Consider the following 17,940-nt stretch of genomic DNA (forward strand, 5'->3'; position numbering starts at 1 on the left):
ATGCTTATCACACTGGTGCAATCAGCACGGTCTGGTGTTACATGTGACTGGCCAATTTAAAAAAAAAAAAAAAAAACAACAAAAAAACAGGCTGCTGTCTCACCAGTCTTCTATGCAGGACAAAAAACAAAACAACAACAACAACAACAAAAAACAACACACAGTGTGAATCTTGACTCTTTGCATTACTGTGATTGTCCACAAGTAGTATAGAGGACAGTCTGTTTCTGTAACAGGTGAGCAGGAGGAACTGATCCAATTCATAATGCACAGTACAAGCCTGTATACTTGTTATGTTGGGAACAGGCAAAACTAGAAAATGTACAGGATCTGAGTTGAGAACCCGATATTCCAAACTTTTGATGGACTGCTTGCACTGAAATCTAAAAAAAAAAAGATGTTTTTGTTTTCATTCACAATGAACAGGTCACATTACTTACACACAGCCCCTAGACTGACTCATATCCTACTGATTAACATTCATTTACAGCCAATATATGGTACAAAGTGATCCAGGAAACCGGTTGTGTAATATATTTATGTTTAGGCATGTCTTCGTTATAATGTTTGGAATAGTATGATACTGGTGTCCTGAGATTAAGGACAGTTGCTTCATTTCTTGATACGCATGCGCTCCCTGAGAGAGAGAGAGAGAGAGAGAGAGAGAGAGAGAGAGAGGAGATGAGAAAGTGGGGGGGAGGGGGTCTTGACGTCATTCGTGTTTTTAGCGGTCTACACGGTTTCCACAAACACACTTTGCTCGTACTGTCCTCAAATCTGTATGGTCAATGCTTTCCCTCATGTTCGCGGAAAGCCTCTGTTTTCCCCAAGACGAGGAACCTTTTGCATGAAGTTTTCATTAATGTGAAGAAAAAGGTAGGGATTGGTTGATTTTCTCTCTTGCGATCTTAACATTTTATTTCTCACTATTGCGTTTGATTTTCATAGATGCGCAACTTTGCTGTAGTAGGGAAGAGTTTCCTTTCAGCACCATGGATAGCACCATAGTTCTTTAGCGCGTTCTGTAGAATATGATTCAACTATTTATTTATTTTTTATTTTATTTTATTTTATTTATTTATTTTTACATTCGAACTGGTCCAATATATTGTTTTAACAGTTTCGTAACACGTATTAGCGAGCCCTTGTTTATGGCGTCTGACTTTTGCACATTTAAAACCTTTGGCTTCATGTTGCATTAAAAGTTTTGGTCTGTTTCTTGATGTCTAACATGCAGCTATCTCTCTTCAGGGCGATCACTGTAAAGATGAACGAGAGCGCAACAGCAAACGAGAGCGTGGCGGGATTTCCCATGGCCTCGTGGGTGGAAGCCGGAGCCTTCAGCGGAAACAGCAGCCTGGCGCTCTCCTCATCCTCCTTGTTTCTCGACTTTCCCATAAACCCATGGGACATTATGCTGTGCCTCTCCGGCACTGTGATCGCATGTGAGAACGCCATCGTGGTGGCGATCATCTTCTACACGCCGACTCTGCGCACCCCGATGTTCGTGCTGATCGGCAGCCTTGCGACTGCCGACCTGCTCGCGGGAGTGGGACTGATATTGAACTTTGCGTTCCAGTACTTGATCTCGTCGGAGACGGTCAGCCTGATCACGGTCGGTTTCCTCGTAGCTTCATTCACAGCTTCGATCAGCAGCCTGCTGGCCATCACTGTGGACCGCTACTTCTCTCTGTACAACGCGCTCACCTACCTATCGGAGAGAACGTTGCACTGCGTGCACTTGATGCTCCTGGGCGCGTGGGGAGCATCGCTGGGTCTCGGCATTTTGCCCGTGCTCGGCTGGAACTGCGTGCATGACACGGCTTCCTGCAGCGTCGTGCCGCCGATCACGCGCACCAACGTGGCACTGCTCGCCGTGGCCTTCTTCACCATTTTCCTCCTCATGCTCGGCCTCTACTGCAAGATCTGCAAGATCATGTGCCGTCACGCGCACCAGATAGCGCTTCAGCGCCACTTCCTCGCGCCTTCGCACTACGCCGCCACCAAGAAAGGCGTCTCCACGCTCGCCATCGTCCTGGGCACGTTTGGCGCGAGCTGGCTGCCCTTCGCCATCTACTGCTTGGTGGGCGAGCGCGATGACCCGGCCGTGTACACCTACGCCACGCTACTTCCGGCCACCTACAACTCCATGATCAACCCGATCATCTACGCGTACCGCAACACTGAGATCCAGCGCTCGCTCTATGTGCTTTTCTGCGGCAGTGCGCGCACCGACGTGTCCTATCGTTCCAGATCACCGAGCGAGGTCTAGGTGCGACACTGATTTTCCCTTAAAACTCACTTCACCTTGACTGCATCTGCTACAACAAAAAAGTGTGAACTCAAACTTAGCCAGTTACGCAATTGCACTTTACTGAGACTCGAGACAGACATGACTCGGTCTTAATGCTGTGAACAACGGACTTTGGTGACAAAGCAACAACCTCACGTTAAAAATGCATCTGAACTATTTAAAGTAAAAAAAAAAAATAAAAATAAAAATACAACAACAAAAAAAAAAAACAGCACTTTATATGACGATTTTAAATGCCAAAGCAGTATTGTACAGCCATGTGAGTTCTGTGGTTTATGTGATGGATTTTTTATCTTGTAAATCTGTCTCTGAATATATGTTTTTATATGGAAAAGAAAGTGAATTAAATATGTGTATCTGCAATTGTTGTCCCTCTAAATTGCACACTTAACAACCAGGTTGATGCATCTTTTGTCCCCATGATGCCAGACACCAAAACACACACACACACACACACACACACACACACACACACACAAAAATAATAATAATAATAATAATTAAAAAATAGACACATTCCCTGAATAGTAGTTAACTTCCACAACTAAGAAGAAAACACTTACAGAGCCAACCATCCACACAGATCTTGTGGCTAGAATATTCTAGTAGTAGCTGACCTGATATAGATGACAATAGCTCACCATATTCACTTTTAATAAAAAACAAAACAAATGCATTTGATTCAGACAAAGTAATATAGAATAGAGTCAACATTACAAAAAATGTGTAACAGTGCATGACAAATCTCATACACTGACATGGTCTAAAAGTCTGTTCAATGAGTTGTGCATTCTGAGATGCTTTTCTGCTCACCACGGTTGTAAAGAGTGGTTATTTATTTAGTTAGCTCGATTCCTTGGGAACACTGCATTGTTTTATTTGAACACAATATTCAGGCATCAAAGGTTTTCTAAACTAGGTCATTGTGTTCTGAAATGACAACAGTGAGTTTCTGTAATGTCTAACAAGTCTGGAGAGCATTTATAGAGGAATCTTGGCCACTCTTCCATGCAGTAAGCTCATAGTTCATGTGACCTCTCTCTGTGATCTCCATCTGTTAAAACTGTTTTTCTAAAGATATCCAATCTCAGTTTTTGAACTCCTCACATTTCCTATTAGCCTACATTTCTTTTGGTAAGTCAATTAGAGCCCTGTTCACACCGGGACGATTTTCTCAGCGTGTTAAACAGTCTGTTTAACGTCCCAATGGCTGTCAGTTCACACCCAGGAGTAAAACACGTGGCGTCAAAGCGTCACATTTTATCTTTAACGTCGAGGGGTTCGTTTATTGTTTTTGTTTTGATGCACCATGTTAAAAACTGCCTGACCAATGAGAGTCGCGCTTTTGTCACATGCTCACAGCCGTTGAAGTTACATAAAAGTATGACTTGATGGCGCTCAAGTACAAAACTGTCAAAAAAGTGACATACCCGAAATAAAATGCTCACTGCTAATAAATCCTTTTGCCTACACACATAAACAAGGTGTCCTTCCACCAGACGCAAAATTACGCACTAAATATTATATAAGTGTATTTATTATGTTGTGGTTATATTTTTTGATGACACTGAAATGCAAGAATATATTTTAAAGCATCTATTTAATTCTTTCAGTGTTGTTTTCTACACTAAATAGTATTGTTTGATTTTGTCTCTTCCCTGCAAATGATAATCCGCTGATTGATAGTCCATTGTATTTATTTTGCACCTGGCATATATATATATATATATATATATATATATATATATATATATATATATATATATATATATATATATATAAGTATTATTAACCTCTTATTCAAATACCTAAGTGACCCATTATTGCAGCATTGTATTATCATATTGACCACAAAAAGACTATTCATATTCAACACTTCATCAGTTTGCAGGAACATTAATATTTTGGGCACAACAATACCTCTCCCCTCCCCCCAATTTTTTTTTAAATAATATAATCTGGGTCTTCCCATCAGTATGTTAATGATATTGCTGTGACTTTGATATAATTCCAATAATGACTTATTTTAAAAGAGTATATTGTTTAAAATGAGAACGTTATGGATTTAGCTTTAAAGAAGTATTTGTTGCAGTGGCCAAATCACCAAATACCTCACATTTCACAAAAGTGCACACCTGCACAAAAAGTGTATAAATGTCTTAAAGACATAAATACTGGCTCTCTTTTCTTCTCAGTGATGAGCGGGTGTCAGAAATGGACAGTTGTGCAGTGCCACCTTGTGTACCGGAATATTTCTGCTGTTCAATAAGTGCCATTTAATGTCAGGGAGTGAATCTGTACTTTCATTCAGCTCCTCACGGCCTTTAATGCCTGGGTGTGAACACACACACACACACAAAAAAAAAAAAAACACAGCGAAAAACGTTAAGGGCGAAAGGCCCTTAAGCTATCTGCTTTGAATCTTAAAACAATCGATTAGAAACAGATTTATTTCAGCTTTAATTTGCTGTATAAGCATTCCAGTGGGTCAAAAATTTACATTCAATAAATGGCCTGTCTCTAAACATGTAATGACTTTTAGAAGCTTCTGAGTGGTCCATTGTCATAATTAGGAGTTAAGTGAGAGTACACTTGAGGCTGTATTGATACCATGAAACCCTTGATACCATGAGAAAATCCAAGAAACTCAGCCAACATCTCTGGGAAAAATGTGTGAAGCATGGAGGTGGCAGCATCATGTTGTAGGGGTGTTTGCTGGAAAAGGGACTGGTGCACTTTAGAAAATACATGTCATCATGAGGGAGGAGGATTATTTAGATATACTTAAGCAAAACCTCAAGTCATCAGCCAGAAAATGCAAACTTGGTTCAACTGGGTCTTCCAGCACGACAACAATCATAAGCATATCTCCAAAGTTGTAGCAAATTGATTAAAGACAACAAAGTGAAGGTATTGGAGTGGTCCTCACAAAGCCCAGACCTGATTCCAATACAAAATATGTGGATTGAACTGATAAAGCATGTCTGAGAAAGAAGGCCCACAGACCTGATTAAGTTACACCAGTTCTGTAAGAAGGTATGAGCAAAAATTCCAGTAATATATTGTGAAAAGCTTGTGGAAGGCCAACGCCAAGATTTTAATACATTAAAAAAAATTTTAAAAGGCAATGTCAACAAATATTGAAAAGTATTTACAGACACTTTGTCAGTATTTGTTGAGACTGCCTTTAAATTTTATTTTAACCCACTGAATATCTGATATAGTAAATAAAAGCTGAAATAAATCTGTTTCTTAGCTATTTTTTAAAAAATAATATCAATAACAATAACAGCAATAATAATAATAATAATAATAATAATAATAATAATAATTGAAATAAAGTAGATGCCCTAATTGATAACACAGCATGGAGTTAGTAAAGATAAAGTTAGAAAATAGTAAAGCCTAGGCTAAAGACATTCAAACTCAATTTTTACTAACTCTTTTTTAGGACCTTCTGCAATCTGCCAGATGTACAGTTGAAGCCAAAAGTTTATGTAAACTTTTGGCTTCAACTGTACATCTGGCAGATTGCAGAAGGTCCTAAAAGGACAGTGAGTGTTGATCTAATTAAAACTGTACAGATTATAATATAGGAATCCAGTGCCATTGTGTTTCACAGGATTCCAGGGAGTGAAGTCTATAAATTTAAGTGGGTCAATTGGTAAAATTGGTAAATTTGACCCTGTTGTAAGATGAACAGCAAATCACTTGCCCTGTGTTTTAGCACAAAATGCAGATGTGTTAAGAGATTCATAAGGCCATCTGTTTCAGACAGGAAAGGCCAGGGACAGCTGCATTATAAATGCATGTGGCTACTATCCCTTGACTTTCCAAATAATACAGATTTGATTTACAGTCATATTTTAATTTATCTCCATCGTTCCAGTTAGCTGTGTGAAAGGTGTGGGTGCAGGGACGCACATCACACATTTTTACAAGCAAGCTTGAATGACAGTGTGTGGTGGGAGTGTGCGGTGACAGTGTGTTCTGGTTCATGAAAGCTGAATGACGTGTGGTCTAGTGTTTGTATGTAGTCCATGTTGTCACTCCGACTGAAGAGACGGGACTCTTACAGATGCTTGAGTTTTATTGACATCCATAAAAGTGACATCACCAAACATTCACAAAGACCCGATGGGCCTAATAGTAGAACCTCATTTTAAAATGCATCTGCGGTGGTTGCTATAGTACCATGGCCATTTGTGAAAAAGGTCAACTGTAGCACATTTATTCCTAATCACACAGTGCTAACTTTTATTTCTTTAATCTATAGCAGTGATAGTCACTGGGTTGCATGTTGAAGTGAAACGTTTTGACAAAATGAATAATATACTTGTAATAAGTCACTTTCAGAAATGTATAGATTTATACAGACATGGTAGGACGTTGTGTTGAGTACAACACATGACATTGTAATGAATAATGACACGTTCATTACCACATGATTATAAGTTACAGAGGAATTATTTATAGCACATTAGAGCTTCAAGAGGCATTATTTAAGTTTAGAATGATGCTTATAAGAAATTATTACCATAGTAAATAACTTAGTACAGTTACTAGGCTACTGTGGCTTTTGAAGAACTATTTCTTCACCACTATAAGTTTTCATTGGTTTGGCTGGCTGTCATTGCCTGTCTTGCTCCATTTCCCTTTCTCTTTATTCATTTGATGCTTTATTCATTGATGCTGCACCCATGCACCCTCCTCCATCTCTCCAGAGTGAGCAGGAGAGGGATCGTGGCTGTCTGTCTCACTGGGAAACATTACATTCAAACTTGGCATCAGTCAGGATCGTCACTGTTCTCATCATTGTACAGCTTCAGAATTTTTTTTCATAATCAAAACCAGGATATAACAGACATTTCAAGATATAACAGAAATGTCAGAACCACTTTTCAACCAGCCAGATAGTTCAAATTAAAATGGAATAGACTGCCAAATGAGACTTTGATCCTTTTACGCAAATGGTGCAAATATAATCCAACATTTGCTACTTATTATGATTGCATGAGGGTAATGTTGCTAGCAAGCAAGGAAGGACACGAAACATGCCTTGGCTTATTATTGCATTTTGGGTAAGGGGAAAATGTTAGATTACAGGTCGGTTAAGGTTCGAGTAATGGGCAGGGCTTTATTTTGACATCAAGCGTATGGAATCCTTGAAACCTTTAAATATTTGGTGTGTCAAGACACAAATACAGTCACTAAACACTAACCTAGCAGACACTAAGGACTGGCCAATACTGTAATTGTTACAAATACTCCCATTACAGGTGCTTTCCACCACCACCTTAAGCACATCGTCATGGTACCAGTAGTAGCAACCATCTCCCAAGCTCTTTCGGGTAGTATGTTCTAGAGACCCTCTACCAGGGTGAAGAGGGCATGATGGTGCCTTACTCCTTCCCTAAATATGGAGAGGTATATGACTTGGAACAAGAACTTTGTGTTAAGGGGGCCTGCCTGCCTGCCTGTCTGTTCAAGTGATCTTCCACTGCAGCATGCTCTCCCATCTTGTCCAGGCTCCCTGCTGCTGTAACCATATTGCCTTGTAGTCACATGCTTCTCCATGCCCTCTTGCACCTCTTTCTAAACTAGTCTCCATCTGTCCTTGTCATGGGTTTTGTCACATTGGGGAGCTTCATCCACTAGCCACCACCCCACACTCTGCTTTCCCAACTTGTGCTTCTCTGACCAGCTTTGTGAAGCCAGCCATGTGCTCCAAGTGGCCTGGCATGCCTGATATTCCCCCTTTCTGCAATGCTGTGTCAATATAGGCATTCTGGTGGAGAATCTCTCTTAGCCATTGAGGCAAAATGCTGAAAGATATCTTGATCTCCCCTATAAGCACTGAGATGCTTCTAAACCTCTTAGAGTTCTTCTATTCATTCATATGCCCTCTGCACACATCCACTCATTGGCACATCTCCACCTGTGCCAGATGACCCTCAAGAGCATCCAGAGCAATTGGAGTACCCCTGGTCATTGTTTATATGCCAGCTAAGTAACAACAAAAAGAAAATAATTTCACTGTACTGTAATGTATATGTGACAAATAAAGGCATCATGATCATATTCATAAATTTTGTAATCTACTATGCTGGGTTCTGGGGCGGAATTAGCTCTGGCTGTTTCATCCACCTCTTGAACCTCCTTCCAGTTAGAATGAATCAAAATTCACTGATGGGGTGGGCTTATGAGGGTCTTTTGATGCCCTAACTCATGCTGCCTTGCTGAGACACTCAAAGACTTGGTCAGTTTCCTTGTTAACACTTATAAGGCATCTGCTATGCTTCTGCCCAGGTAGCTTTTTGTTAAAGCTAAACAGGTTTGCTATAAAGGTTGCATTCTTTTACATTTCTCTCCTCTGCTTGGCAACACAAGAGTGGAAGAGTGGCTGCTGGTGATTTCTGATAATAACCTGGGGTCAGATTTCACACTTAGATGTTGCTTCTATAATTCAGATTGCATCTTTCTCAAAGTGGTGCCAATCATCTTTGCTGCCTGAAGGCCACTTGACCAGTTGGAATCCATGTGCAATGATGACTTCATCATTGCACATGGATTCCAACTGGTCAAGTGGCCTTTGGCGCTCGGAGGTTCTGTGGGGTGAATGTGTGCTGTATTGTTCTCTCCTTTGCCAAGCATTTCATTCAGGCCAGGTAGATCTTGAGGCCATATGGGTTTTTGCAGACCTTGTTGCAAATACATCTTGAGCTTCTAGTTGATAATCCTTTTCTTTGAGTTACTTTTTAGGTCTGTCCTAGTGGGGAGCTCATTCTCCCTCCTTCTTGGGCCCCCATGGGGGTATAATTTGATAGGTACATCCATAGAGAGTGTCTGTTCTTCTTCACACAAGATGCAGGTTGAGCTGCTACCACTTCCTGCCGGAATGAGTCACCTGTCTCCCTATTATTTTTGGTTGTCATTGAGTCTCTTGCTAAGCCAGATCTGCTGACCATCCTAGGAACAACCTAGAATGCACTGAGACACATCATCAATGATGCTTCTGACTGAAAATGTACTGAAAATGAACCAAATACTCCTATTATCTGATACCAGAGCTCCAAAAAAAAAACTCCCCTATGATTTGTTATATAATAAAACCAATGCTCCTTTAAACCTTTGGTCCTTTCACTACACTCACACAACTAGCATATATTTTGTTCCTTGTATGTTTTTGTGTTTTTTGAACCCCAACCTCTATATTAATTTTTAACCCTTCAGTTTCTGAGAAACTGATAGACTAAAGACAAAAATATTTTAGTGCGGTATTTTCTGTGAAGCTTCTAGTCATGAGAGCTTATTTCATCCCACGCTGTTCTTGACTATGTATATTATTCAATAGCCTTGCCAAGCCAGACCTTAGAAAAGTGCAGATAGAAGAAGAGAGGCATTTATGTGTTCTACCTGGCATTTCATAAATGTAGAGGAATGTGCTTAGGCTTTTAAAGAAGTTGACTAATTACCAAGTTCTTTCTGTTTTTTTTTTTTTTTTTGCAGAGAAAATTGTGCCGAACATTGAATAGAGAGACCACTGTCTAACATACTTTACTAAACCTACCTTTGTTACTTTACCAAATATACTTATATATACTGTCTATAATTATAGAGCTATTATTGCACTCTTGAACAAACTAATCTAAATCAGTGGGCAAGCACAAACAAAGGTCAATGATTAGGAATATCTGCATTTTTTCCCCCTTTTAGCACTAGTCATTTAATGTATCCACAGTGCCTAGTGCAGTTTATAGTGCATGCACAGATGTTTGTGCATGTGTGTATGATGATTAACCACCCTTCTTCCTGGAAACATAGGCAGGCCTGGATGCAAGTGCTCAGTAAAGCACTTTATTCCTCTCCTCTCACACAGAGTTGAGTGAGTAGATTGTGAAAACACCGAAAATGGCCTGTTGTGAAATGAAATTTTTCTGCACAGCACTGCAATATAGTTGGTATTTGCTGCTGATGAACATTTTAAGCTAATAGAAAATGTGAATATGAATAGATTCAAAAGTATGCTGTCCTCAGATGAGGTTATTAATTTGCTCTCATTCATCAATGAACATGCTATGATATTTAATATCTTTACAATATCTTTGCAAGTTATCACATGCACACTTGAGCCCAAAAGATTACATACACTTCGACTAAAGACATTCAAACTCAATTTTGCACAACTCCATACACCACAAGTCAACAATTTACATACACGATGTTAGTATCTGGTGCCATTGCTGTTAATTGCTTGAACTTGAATCACACTCTTGGTGTCGCCTTCCACAAGCTTCTCACAATACTTTGCCAGAGTTTTTGCTCCTTCCTGCTGACAGAACTGGTACAACTGAGTCAGGTTTGTGGACCTCTTTGCTCAGACATGCTTTTTTTTTTCCCAGTTCAGTCCACAAATTTTCTATGAGATTCAGGTCATGGCTTTGTGATGGCCACTCCAATACTTTCACTTTAAGCCATTTTGTTACAACACTGGAGGTACGTTTAGGATCACTGTCCTCCTGGAAGACCCACTTGTGACCAAATTGTAACTTTCACAACATGATGCTGCTGCCACCCCCATGCTTCAAAGTTAGGATGGTTAAAAACCTCACACTTTTCCTCCATACATAGCACTGATCATTGTATCCAAACAGTTAAATTTGTGTTTAATCTGATCAGAGAACACTCCTCCAAAAGCCTGGTGATCACCTGCAATCTTCTGTGTGGCTTTTTTTTATTCCTGTCTTCAAGTAGGGGCTTCTTTTTGCACGATATTAGCCATACTGATCTGTCTCTAATTTATTGTTTTAAAATTACCTCTGATGTGAACCAAGTAGATGCCCTAATTTAGTTGTCAAAGGAAATGTATGGTAACATGAAATGTGTGTTGTGAAAAACTGAGACTAGGTGTATGTAAACTTTTGGCCCAAACTGTACACACGGTCATTTCTAATAACATCTCTGTTAGCTTATATATCACTGCACAGAATTTTTTTGTCTTTACAAAAACACATAAAAAGAAATAAGGTGTCAGAACACAGGCTTAGTTTCTTGGGAGCCACTGGAAGTTACAGTTCTTTTCCAAGTATCCATTATTTAAAGACTCAGGACTCTGGCCGCAGAAACATACTGCTGCTGAAACACGCATCAACCATGTGAGTCTCTGGCACTTTTGTCACAGGTGCAGATCCTTAATCACTGATCTACACTGTATATAGGAATATTATTGCATTACAGTGGCATTAATGTTACTTGTATTATGCTATCAATGATTATTACATTATAATATTGCTTAATTTAAGTTACACATGCAACCAGAACCAGCTTACATGATCAACTCCATAGACCAATACACAAGAAAAAAAAACACAATAAAAAAAAATATACAATAAACACAGATACTTCAAGCCAAAACGTGTCAAGATGCTTTTACCAAAGAATATACCGTTTAAATGATATTGACAGCTTCATTTTATTACTTTGACATTCTTACTTATTTAAGAGATAGCATGGTGGCCAGCTTTTAGCATTGCTGCCTAACAGCGTCAAGGTCCCTGGAAGCTTAGTGTCATATCACAGCAAACCAGTGACTACATTTCCCATCCTGCATTGCGGCCTACAAACATGGCCACCATGGACTGCAATTCCCAGAACACTCACATTCACTCTAATCACGCACACCTGCATCCTATTCACAGCACTCAGAACCACACATATAAGAGACTGGTTCTACACAAGGACTTTGCGAAGTATTACGCTCAGTTGCTTAGTCTCTGTCGTATTTCCAACCCAGAAATACGTTTGTGTTTGCTTTTCTGGTTATAGACTTTGTTTACCCTGTTGACCTCGATTCTCTGCTCTGCCTAGTTTTGCCTGATTGTTTGACCCTAGCCTCCCAAGCCATGTTCCTGTCCGAGGTCAAAGAGGCGACCTCTCAAGCCAAGTCCCTGTCCGAGGTTGAAGAGACAACCTCTCAAGTCAAGTTCCTGTCCGAGGTCAAAGAGGCGACCTCTCAAGCCAAGTTCCTGTCCGAGGTCAAAGAGGCGACCTCTCAAGCCAAGTTCCTGTCCCAGGTCGCAGAGACGGCCAACCTAAGCTCTGCTCACAGCAAGTTCCTGTCCCAGGTCGAAGAAATGACCTTTCAAGCCAAGTTCCTGTCAGAGGTCGAAGAGACGACCTGTCATGCCAAGTTCCTGTCCAAGGTTGAAGAGACGACCGCTCAAGTCAGGTTCCTGTCCGAGGTCGAAAAGACGGCCTCTCAAGCCAAGTTTCTGTCCAAGGTCGATGAGACGGCCTCTCACGCCAAGTTCCTGTTCGAGGTCGAAGAGGCGGCCTCTCACACCAAGTTCCTGTCTGAGGTCGAAAAGATGGCCTGTCACGCCAAGTTCCTGTCCTAAGTTGAAGAGACGACCACCCAAGATACGTTCCTGTCTGAGGTCAACGAGGCAACTCCCCACGCCAAGTTTCAACTCAACTTCCACGAGGTAACCTCCCACGCCAAGTTCCAGCTAAAGGTCAACGAGGTGACCTCCCACACCAAGTTCCAGTCTGAGTTCAACGATGTGGCCTTCCACGCCATATTCCAGTTTGAGGCCGACATCATGACCAACCAAATTATGCACACGCCAGAGTCTGTTAACACGAACAACCAAGTTCTCCTTATGCCTGAAACCGACGTCATGACCAACCAGGTTCTGCTTACGCCTGAAGTCGACATCACGACCAACCAGGTTCTGCTCACACCTGAAGTAGACGTCACGACCAATCAAGTTATGTGCACGCCAGAGTCAGTTGACACAATCAACCAAGTTCTCCTAATGCCTGAAACCAACATCACGACCAACTAGGTTCTGCTCACGCCTGAAGCCAACGTCACGAACAACCAAGTTCTGCTCACGCCTGAGTCTGCTGACACAGCCAACCAAGTTCTGCTCATGCCCGAGTCTGCTGACATGGACAACCAAGCTCTGCTCACGCTTGAGTCTGTTGACACAGCTAACCAAGTTCAGTCGGCAGAGACGATGGAGGATGACGCTCGGCCTTCCTGCTCCGCTGAGGATGTCACTCCGCCTTCCTGCTCTGATTAGGATGTCGCTCTGCCTTCCTACTCTGCGTAGAACATCGCTCCACACTCAAGGAGGGTTGACAAGATGGCCCACCAAGTCAAGCACCTGTCTAAAGCTGACGACACAACTTCCCAAGCCTGGGTCTTGCCTAATGACCTCGGCGAACCAGCCCCAGCCTCATGTCTGCTCCTCGAGGAACCTGCTACTTATCGGACAATGCCTGCATTGGAACCTGAGGGGTCCAGTGAAGGTCCAGGTCCAGGACCTGAGGGGTTGTGAAGACATTTTGCCCATAGGGCCAGGACCGCTGGGTGAGGGAGTGCGTTTTGGCGTTCCTGCCATATCACAGCAAACCAGTGACTACATTTCCCATCCTGCACAGCGGCCTACAAACATGGCCGCCATGGACTGCAATTCCCAGAACACTCACATTCACTCTAATCATGCACACCTGCATCCTATTCACAGCACTCACAACGACACATATGAGAGACTATTGCTATACAAGGACTTTGCGAAGTATTACGCTCAGTTGCTTAGTCTCTGTTGTATTGCCAAGCCTTATCTTGTGTTTGCTTTTCTGATTATAGACTTTGTTTACCCTGTTGACTTCGATTCTCTGCTCTGCCTAGTTTTTCCTGTTTGCTTGATCGTTTGACCCTAGCCTGCCTTGTACTTTGATTTCTGCCTGATCCGTTGGACTTTATTTGATTAAACTGCCATTACTGCACTTGCTTCTGTCCTGCGCCTACTTTACATGACACTTAGGTTGCTCTCATGGTCTTCCCTTGTATGCATGGATTTCCTCCTGGTTCTCAGGTTTCCACCTGCCTCCCTAAAACATGCCCTGAAATAGAAACTCTTGTTCAAGAATTTATCACATGACCTAATCTATCTGTCAAAACAAATACATGGTATTAGTTTGTGTTTTGTTTCAACATGTTGTTTTAAATGTGCTTTATAAATCAATAAACTAAACTTAGCCAATAAATACAGCTAGCTAATACCATGTAAGCTATTTTATATAATCAGATCAACGAGCAACCACTAGATTTCTTTAATTATTATTTGCTTACATTCCATAATGAAATCTCACTAGTTTATCTTTATTAACTAAAATCAATACGATTTAAAGTACAGATTTCTTTTTTCCATTTGTCATTCTTTCTTGTACTTTTACCATTTAAATTGATTAAAAGTAATCCTAGGAGTACTTCTCAAAAGCAGGGACATGTATTAATATGATGCTAATTATCTTAAATTTGAATAGGTGGGACTAAATGGTCTAAAAACCAGTTTCTTGTGGACAACGTTTCTGGAAGAAAAAAACATGGACACACAATTCAAGTTTTGTCATGACAGATGAATATTAATGCTGTCAAATAGCTGCTGAATGCTGTTTGGCTGATGGTGTCCATGTTTTCTTTTAAAGTAATCAAATCATTACTATAAGATAATTTACAAATTAACAAAACATGTAAAATTAGCACTTATAGATTATATACATTAGGTCAAGATCAAATGGGCTGGAGCTCATGGTTTTTTTTGTTGTTGCTGAGCCAAGGAATCTACAGAACCATTTCTTTATTTTCTAGTCCTCACCAGCCAAAATCTTTTATGGGTCAAAATCTAAACTGTTATGCTGCAGTGCCCCATTCAGGCCAATTACCTGAGTAGAAAGATGGACTACTGCCTGATGACCATGTTTAGAGGAGAATAGGGTTTCAGCTAGGAGGTCTAACAATACACGTCTAACAATGCACATCGTGGCATTTTTGCAATGTGATGCATTGTTACACCCTTAGTTTCAGCACTACATGCTTAGACTACTACTACTACTACTACTACTACTACTACTACTGGTAGTAATAATAATAATCCTGATATCCTAAACTGATACACATCAATACACATTTATGCTCATGGAACACAGTAACATGGTGGATAAATTTGTCAGTAACTATTTTTCTAGTTGAAATGATTGATTCATGAATGGAGTCATTGAATAACTGGCTGGAATGCTTCACATTCAAACTAAGAAGCTTGAAAAGCAACACAGCTGCAGAATTAGTCTGATTTTGTGGTGCCATCATCTGGTAAAGTACAATATTTACACGTGTTAACCGCATTGTAAACCGCAGACAGCACTTCTATTCCTCCATGATGTGAGCAGAAATGGTAACAATATATTCTACAAAACACTATTATGTGAAACATGCATACATCTGAAGACATATGACTGTCATGGAACCTTTAACATAACATTAGCTTTTATTAATTCAAGCGAATTAAACAGTTACATAAGTTACAAGGTGTACACCTTAAAATTTTATTCGTTCTTTTTTTGTTGTTGTTGTTTCTTCTTCTTTTATTTTCCTGTCTGGAACATAGAAACAGCTAATGTTTAGAAATGCAGGCAAAAAGTAGTAACAGCACAGTACATTCATCAACTTAACAACACGTCTATACAAACCATAAGGCAGGAGAAGGAGACATGTATGGCCAGGTCTTTTCAGTTGATACTGTAGTGGTCTGATTCCTTATTGGTTTAAACACACCATGTAGAGCCCTCTGAATGCTAGAACCCTGATAAAACACAACATCTTGTCTTAATCTGTCGGCACCATTTAAACACCTTACGCTTTTGTTTTTTTGATTTTTTTTTTGTCACATCTTTACAGTAAACGAGCATCTTAACCACATTTTTTTCTTTCTTATTAAAATCATACAATGACAGTACATATTGCTCAGAGATATGTTAAATTACTGTAATGAGAACATTAGCTTTTTTTCTTTTCTTTTTAATGGATCATGCCCTCATTTCATGTAGGCGTTTATTGGCCTATTTAAAATGTGAAATGTCTACCTTATACATGTAAAATAAAATGAAGTAAAAAACAAAACAAAAAGAAAACCAGATGGTGGCAGCATTGCCTTAGAATTGAATAAGATGCTAAAGATGCATTGCTCCTTTACATAACACTAAACAGTGGTCCTTCCTTCGAAATGAGCTACAACATTTGATTTATTTCCATTAATTGTAAAATCGAAGCATTAGAAAACCTTGAGAACATCAACATAAGTTGAATTATGTTGTATAAAAAACATGAGAGAAAACATCCTGAAAAAAGACAACTGGAGACACAAAGTCTCCTGAAACATACCACATGGAGAACCGTGGAAAGGGAACATAGAGAAAATGAGACACAATTTTTACTTAAAATGGTAATTTCTTAATCATTCCCTCCTAAATATTCAGCTTGTCTCTCCCTTCTTCTTTTCTCTCACTCCATCCAGTCAACCTCATCGAACTCAGAGTCATCTTCTGAGTCGCTGTACTCTACAGCGATGCGTCGGGACAAGATAGTGGCTACGTCATTGCCCACTCGCTCATGCTTAGCCTCCTGTTCCCTTTGCTCCTCAACCTTCCTCAGCTGGATACCTGAGAGGGAAAGAGAGCGAGATAGAAAAACACAATCACTCTAGATTTACTCAAAGGGACTAAGCTATTTATGAAGTTTTCTTACAAGTTGTACACAATTTATAAATATGCCCAAAACAGACTAAATAGTCTATTGCGTATTCCCAAAACAGACTAAACAAGCTACTGTGTATGCACAAAAATAATGATCAATCTACTAAATATGCCCCCAAAGACTAAACCTACATAATATGCTTAAAAATGCCTAAAAAAAAGCCTGAACAGTTTGAATATTACCAAAGCAGACTAAGCAAGAAGCAAGTAAGAGTTTGCACAAAAAAAAGAAAAAAAGATTAAACAGTCCATTGAATAGACTCAAAAGCTCCTATTACCTTTACGAATGGCTTCTAACAGGACACTGCGTGCGTCGCTGATTGGTGGCAGGTTTGATGGATGTCTCTTGACTTCGTGACCCGAGTGAGTGGGCGGAGACGAAACCGGGAATGAAGGCACAGGGGGTGGACCAGGAGGCTGACAAGGGGGGGAACTTCGGGCCCCTGGGTGGGGCAGAGGAGGAGGCGGGGGTGGAGGAGGTAAGACAGTGCCGTCTCCCATGCCAGGGAGCAAGACTTTGTCCTGCTGTATTCGGGCTGGAGAAGAATGAAGAGGTGGAGCCACGGGAGGAGGGGCAGGGTGTAATACCCCAGGGGCAATCTGAAGGGGTGCAGGAGGAGGGGGAATAGCAAGGGGTAGCTGGGATGGTAATGGCGGGATTGGGGGTGGCGGTGTGCTGCGCATGCTTGAACCTGATACAGTGGATGGGAGAGGAGGAGGGGGTGGGGGAAGTGGGGGAGGAGGAGGGGGTGGAGCATTGGGGTTCAAGAAGACAGGAGTGCGGGCCGGGGACTGAGGACGACTGTCAGAGAAACCTGAACTGGAGCTGAAAGAGAAATAAAAAACAATAAAGGTCAGGAAATAGCTCTTTTGGGAGAGAACTAGGGCTGCAATGAACTTCAAAATGAATTTTGATGATCGATGATGTTTAGTTGGATTTTATATATATGTGTGTATGTATGTATATGATCATACTGGCTGGGATCTGAAGATTAACATTATGACTACGCTGTGGTTCCTATTTC

General features: G+C 40.7%; 2 protein-coding genes across 9 annotated transcripts in view; one reads left to right on the forward strand and one right to left on the reverse strand.

Moving 5' to 3' along the window:
* The first annotated feature begins 651 nt into the window (after nucleotides 1–651).
* On the forward strand, nucleotides 652–2,314 carry LOC128617091 (G-protein coupled receptor 6). The gene has a single exon (XM_053640083.1). The coding sequence runs from the start codon at nucleotides 1,223–1,225 to the stop codon at nucleotides 2,270–2,272; it is 1,050 nt and encodes a 349-aa protein (XP_053496058.1). The 5' UTR covers nucleotides 652–1,222; the 3' UTR covers nucleotides 2,273–2,314.
* Nucleotides 2,315–15,643: 13,329 nt separating this feature from the next.
* Nucleotides 15,644–17,940, reverse strand: part of wasf1 (WASP family member 1) — a 92,191-nt gene continuing 89,894 nt past the window's right edge. For 7 of the 8 annotated variants that reach the window (XM_053646238.1, XM_053646265.1, XM_053646208.1 and 4 more), the window contains 2 exons: nucleotides 17,194–17,741; nucleotides 15,644–16,822 (listed from right to left, as the gene is read on the reverse strand). In XM_053646238.1, the coding sequence (XP_053502213.1) occupies nucleotides 16,665–16,822; nucleotides 17,194–17,741 (706 nt within the window). In that variant the 3' untranslated portion in view covers nucleotides 15,644–16,664. The remainder of the gene's footprint in view (nucleotides 16,823–17,193; nucleotides 17,742–17,940) is intronic. The other variant, XR_008388187.1, reaches the window with a different exon arrangement.

The sequence above is a fragment of the Ictalurus furcatus genome, chromosome 2 (assembly GCF_023375685.1).
Source record: "Ictalurus furcatus strain D&B chromosome 2, Billie_1.0, whole genome shotgun sequence".
Taxonomy (NCBI): domain Eukaryota; kingdom Metazoa; phylum Chordata; class Actinopteri; order Siluriformes; family Ictaluridae; genus Ictalurus; species Ictalurus furcatus.

Bases quoted from the DNA above. Each gene is read 5' to 3' on its own strand.
- LOC128617091 (XM_053640083.1), top strand. From the start codon at position 1,223: ATGTCTAACATGCAGCTATCTCTCTTCAGGGCGATCACTGTAAAGATG.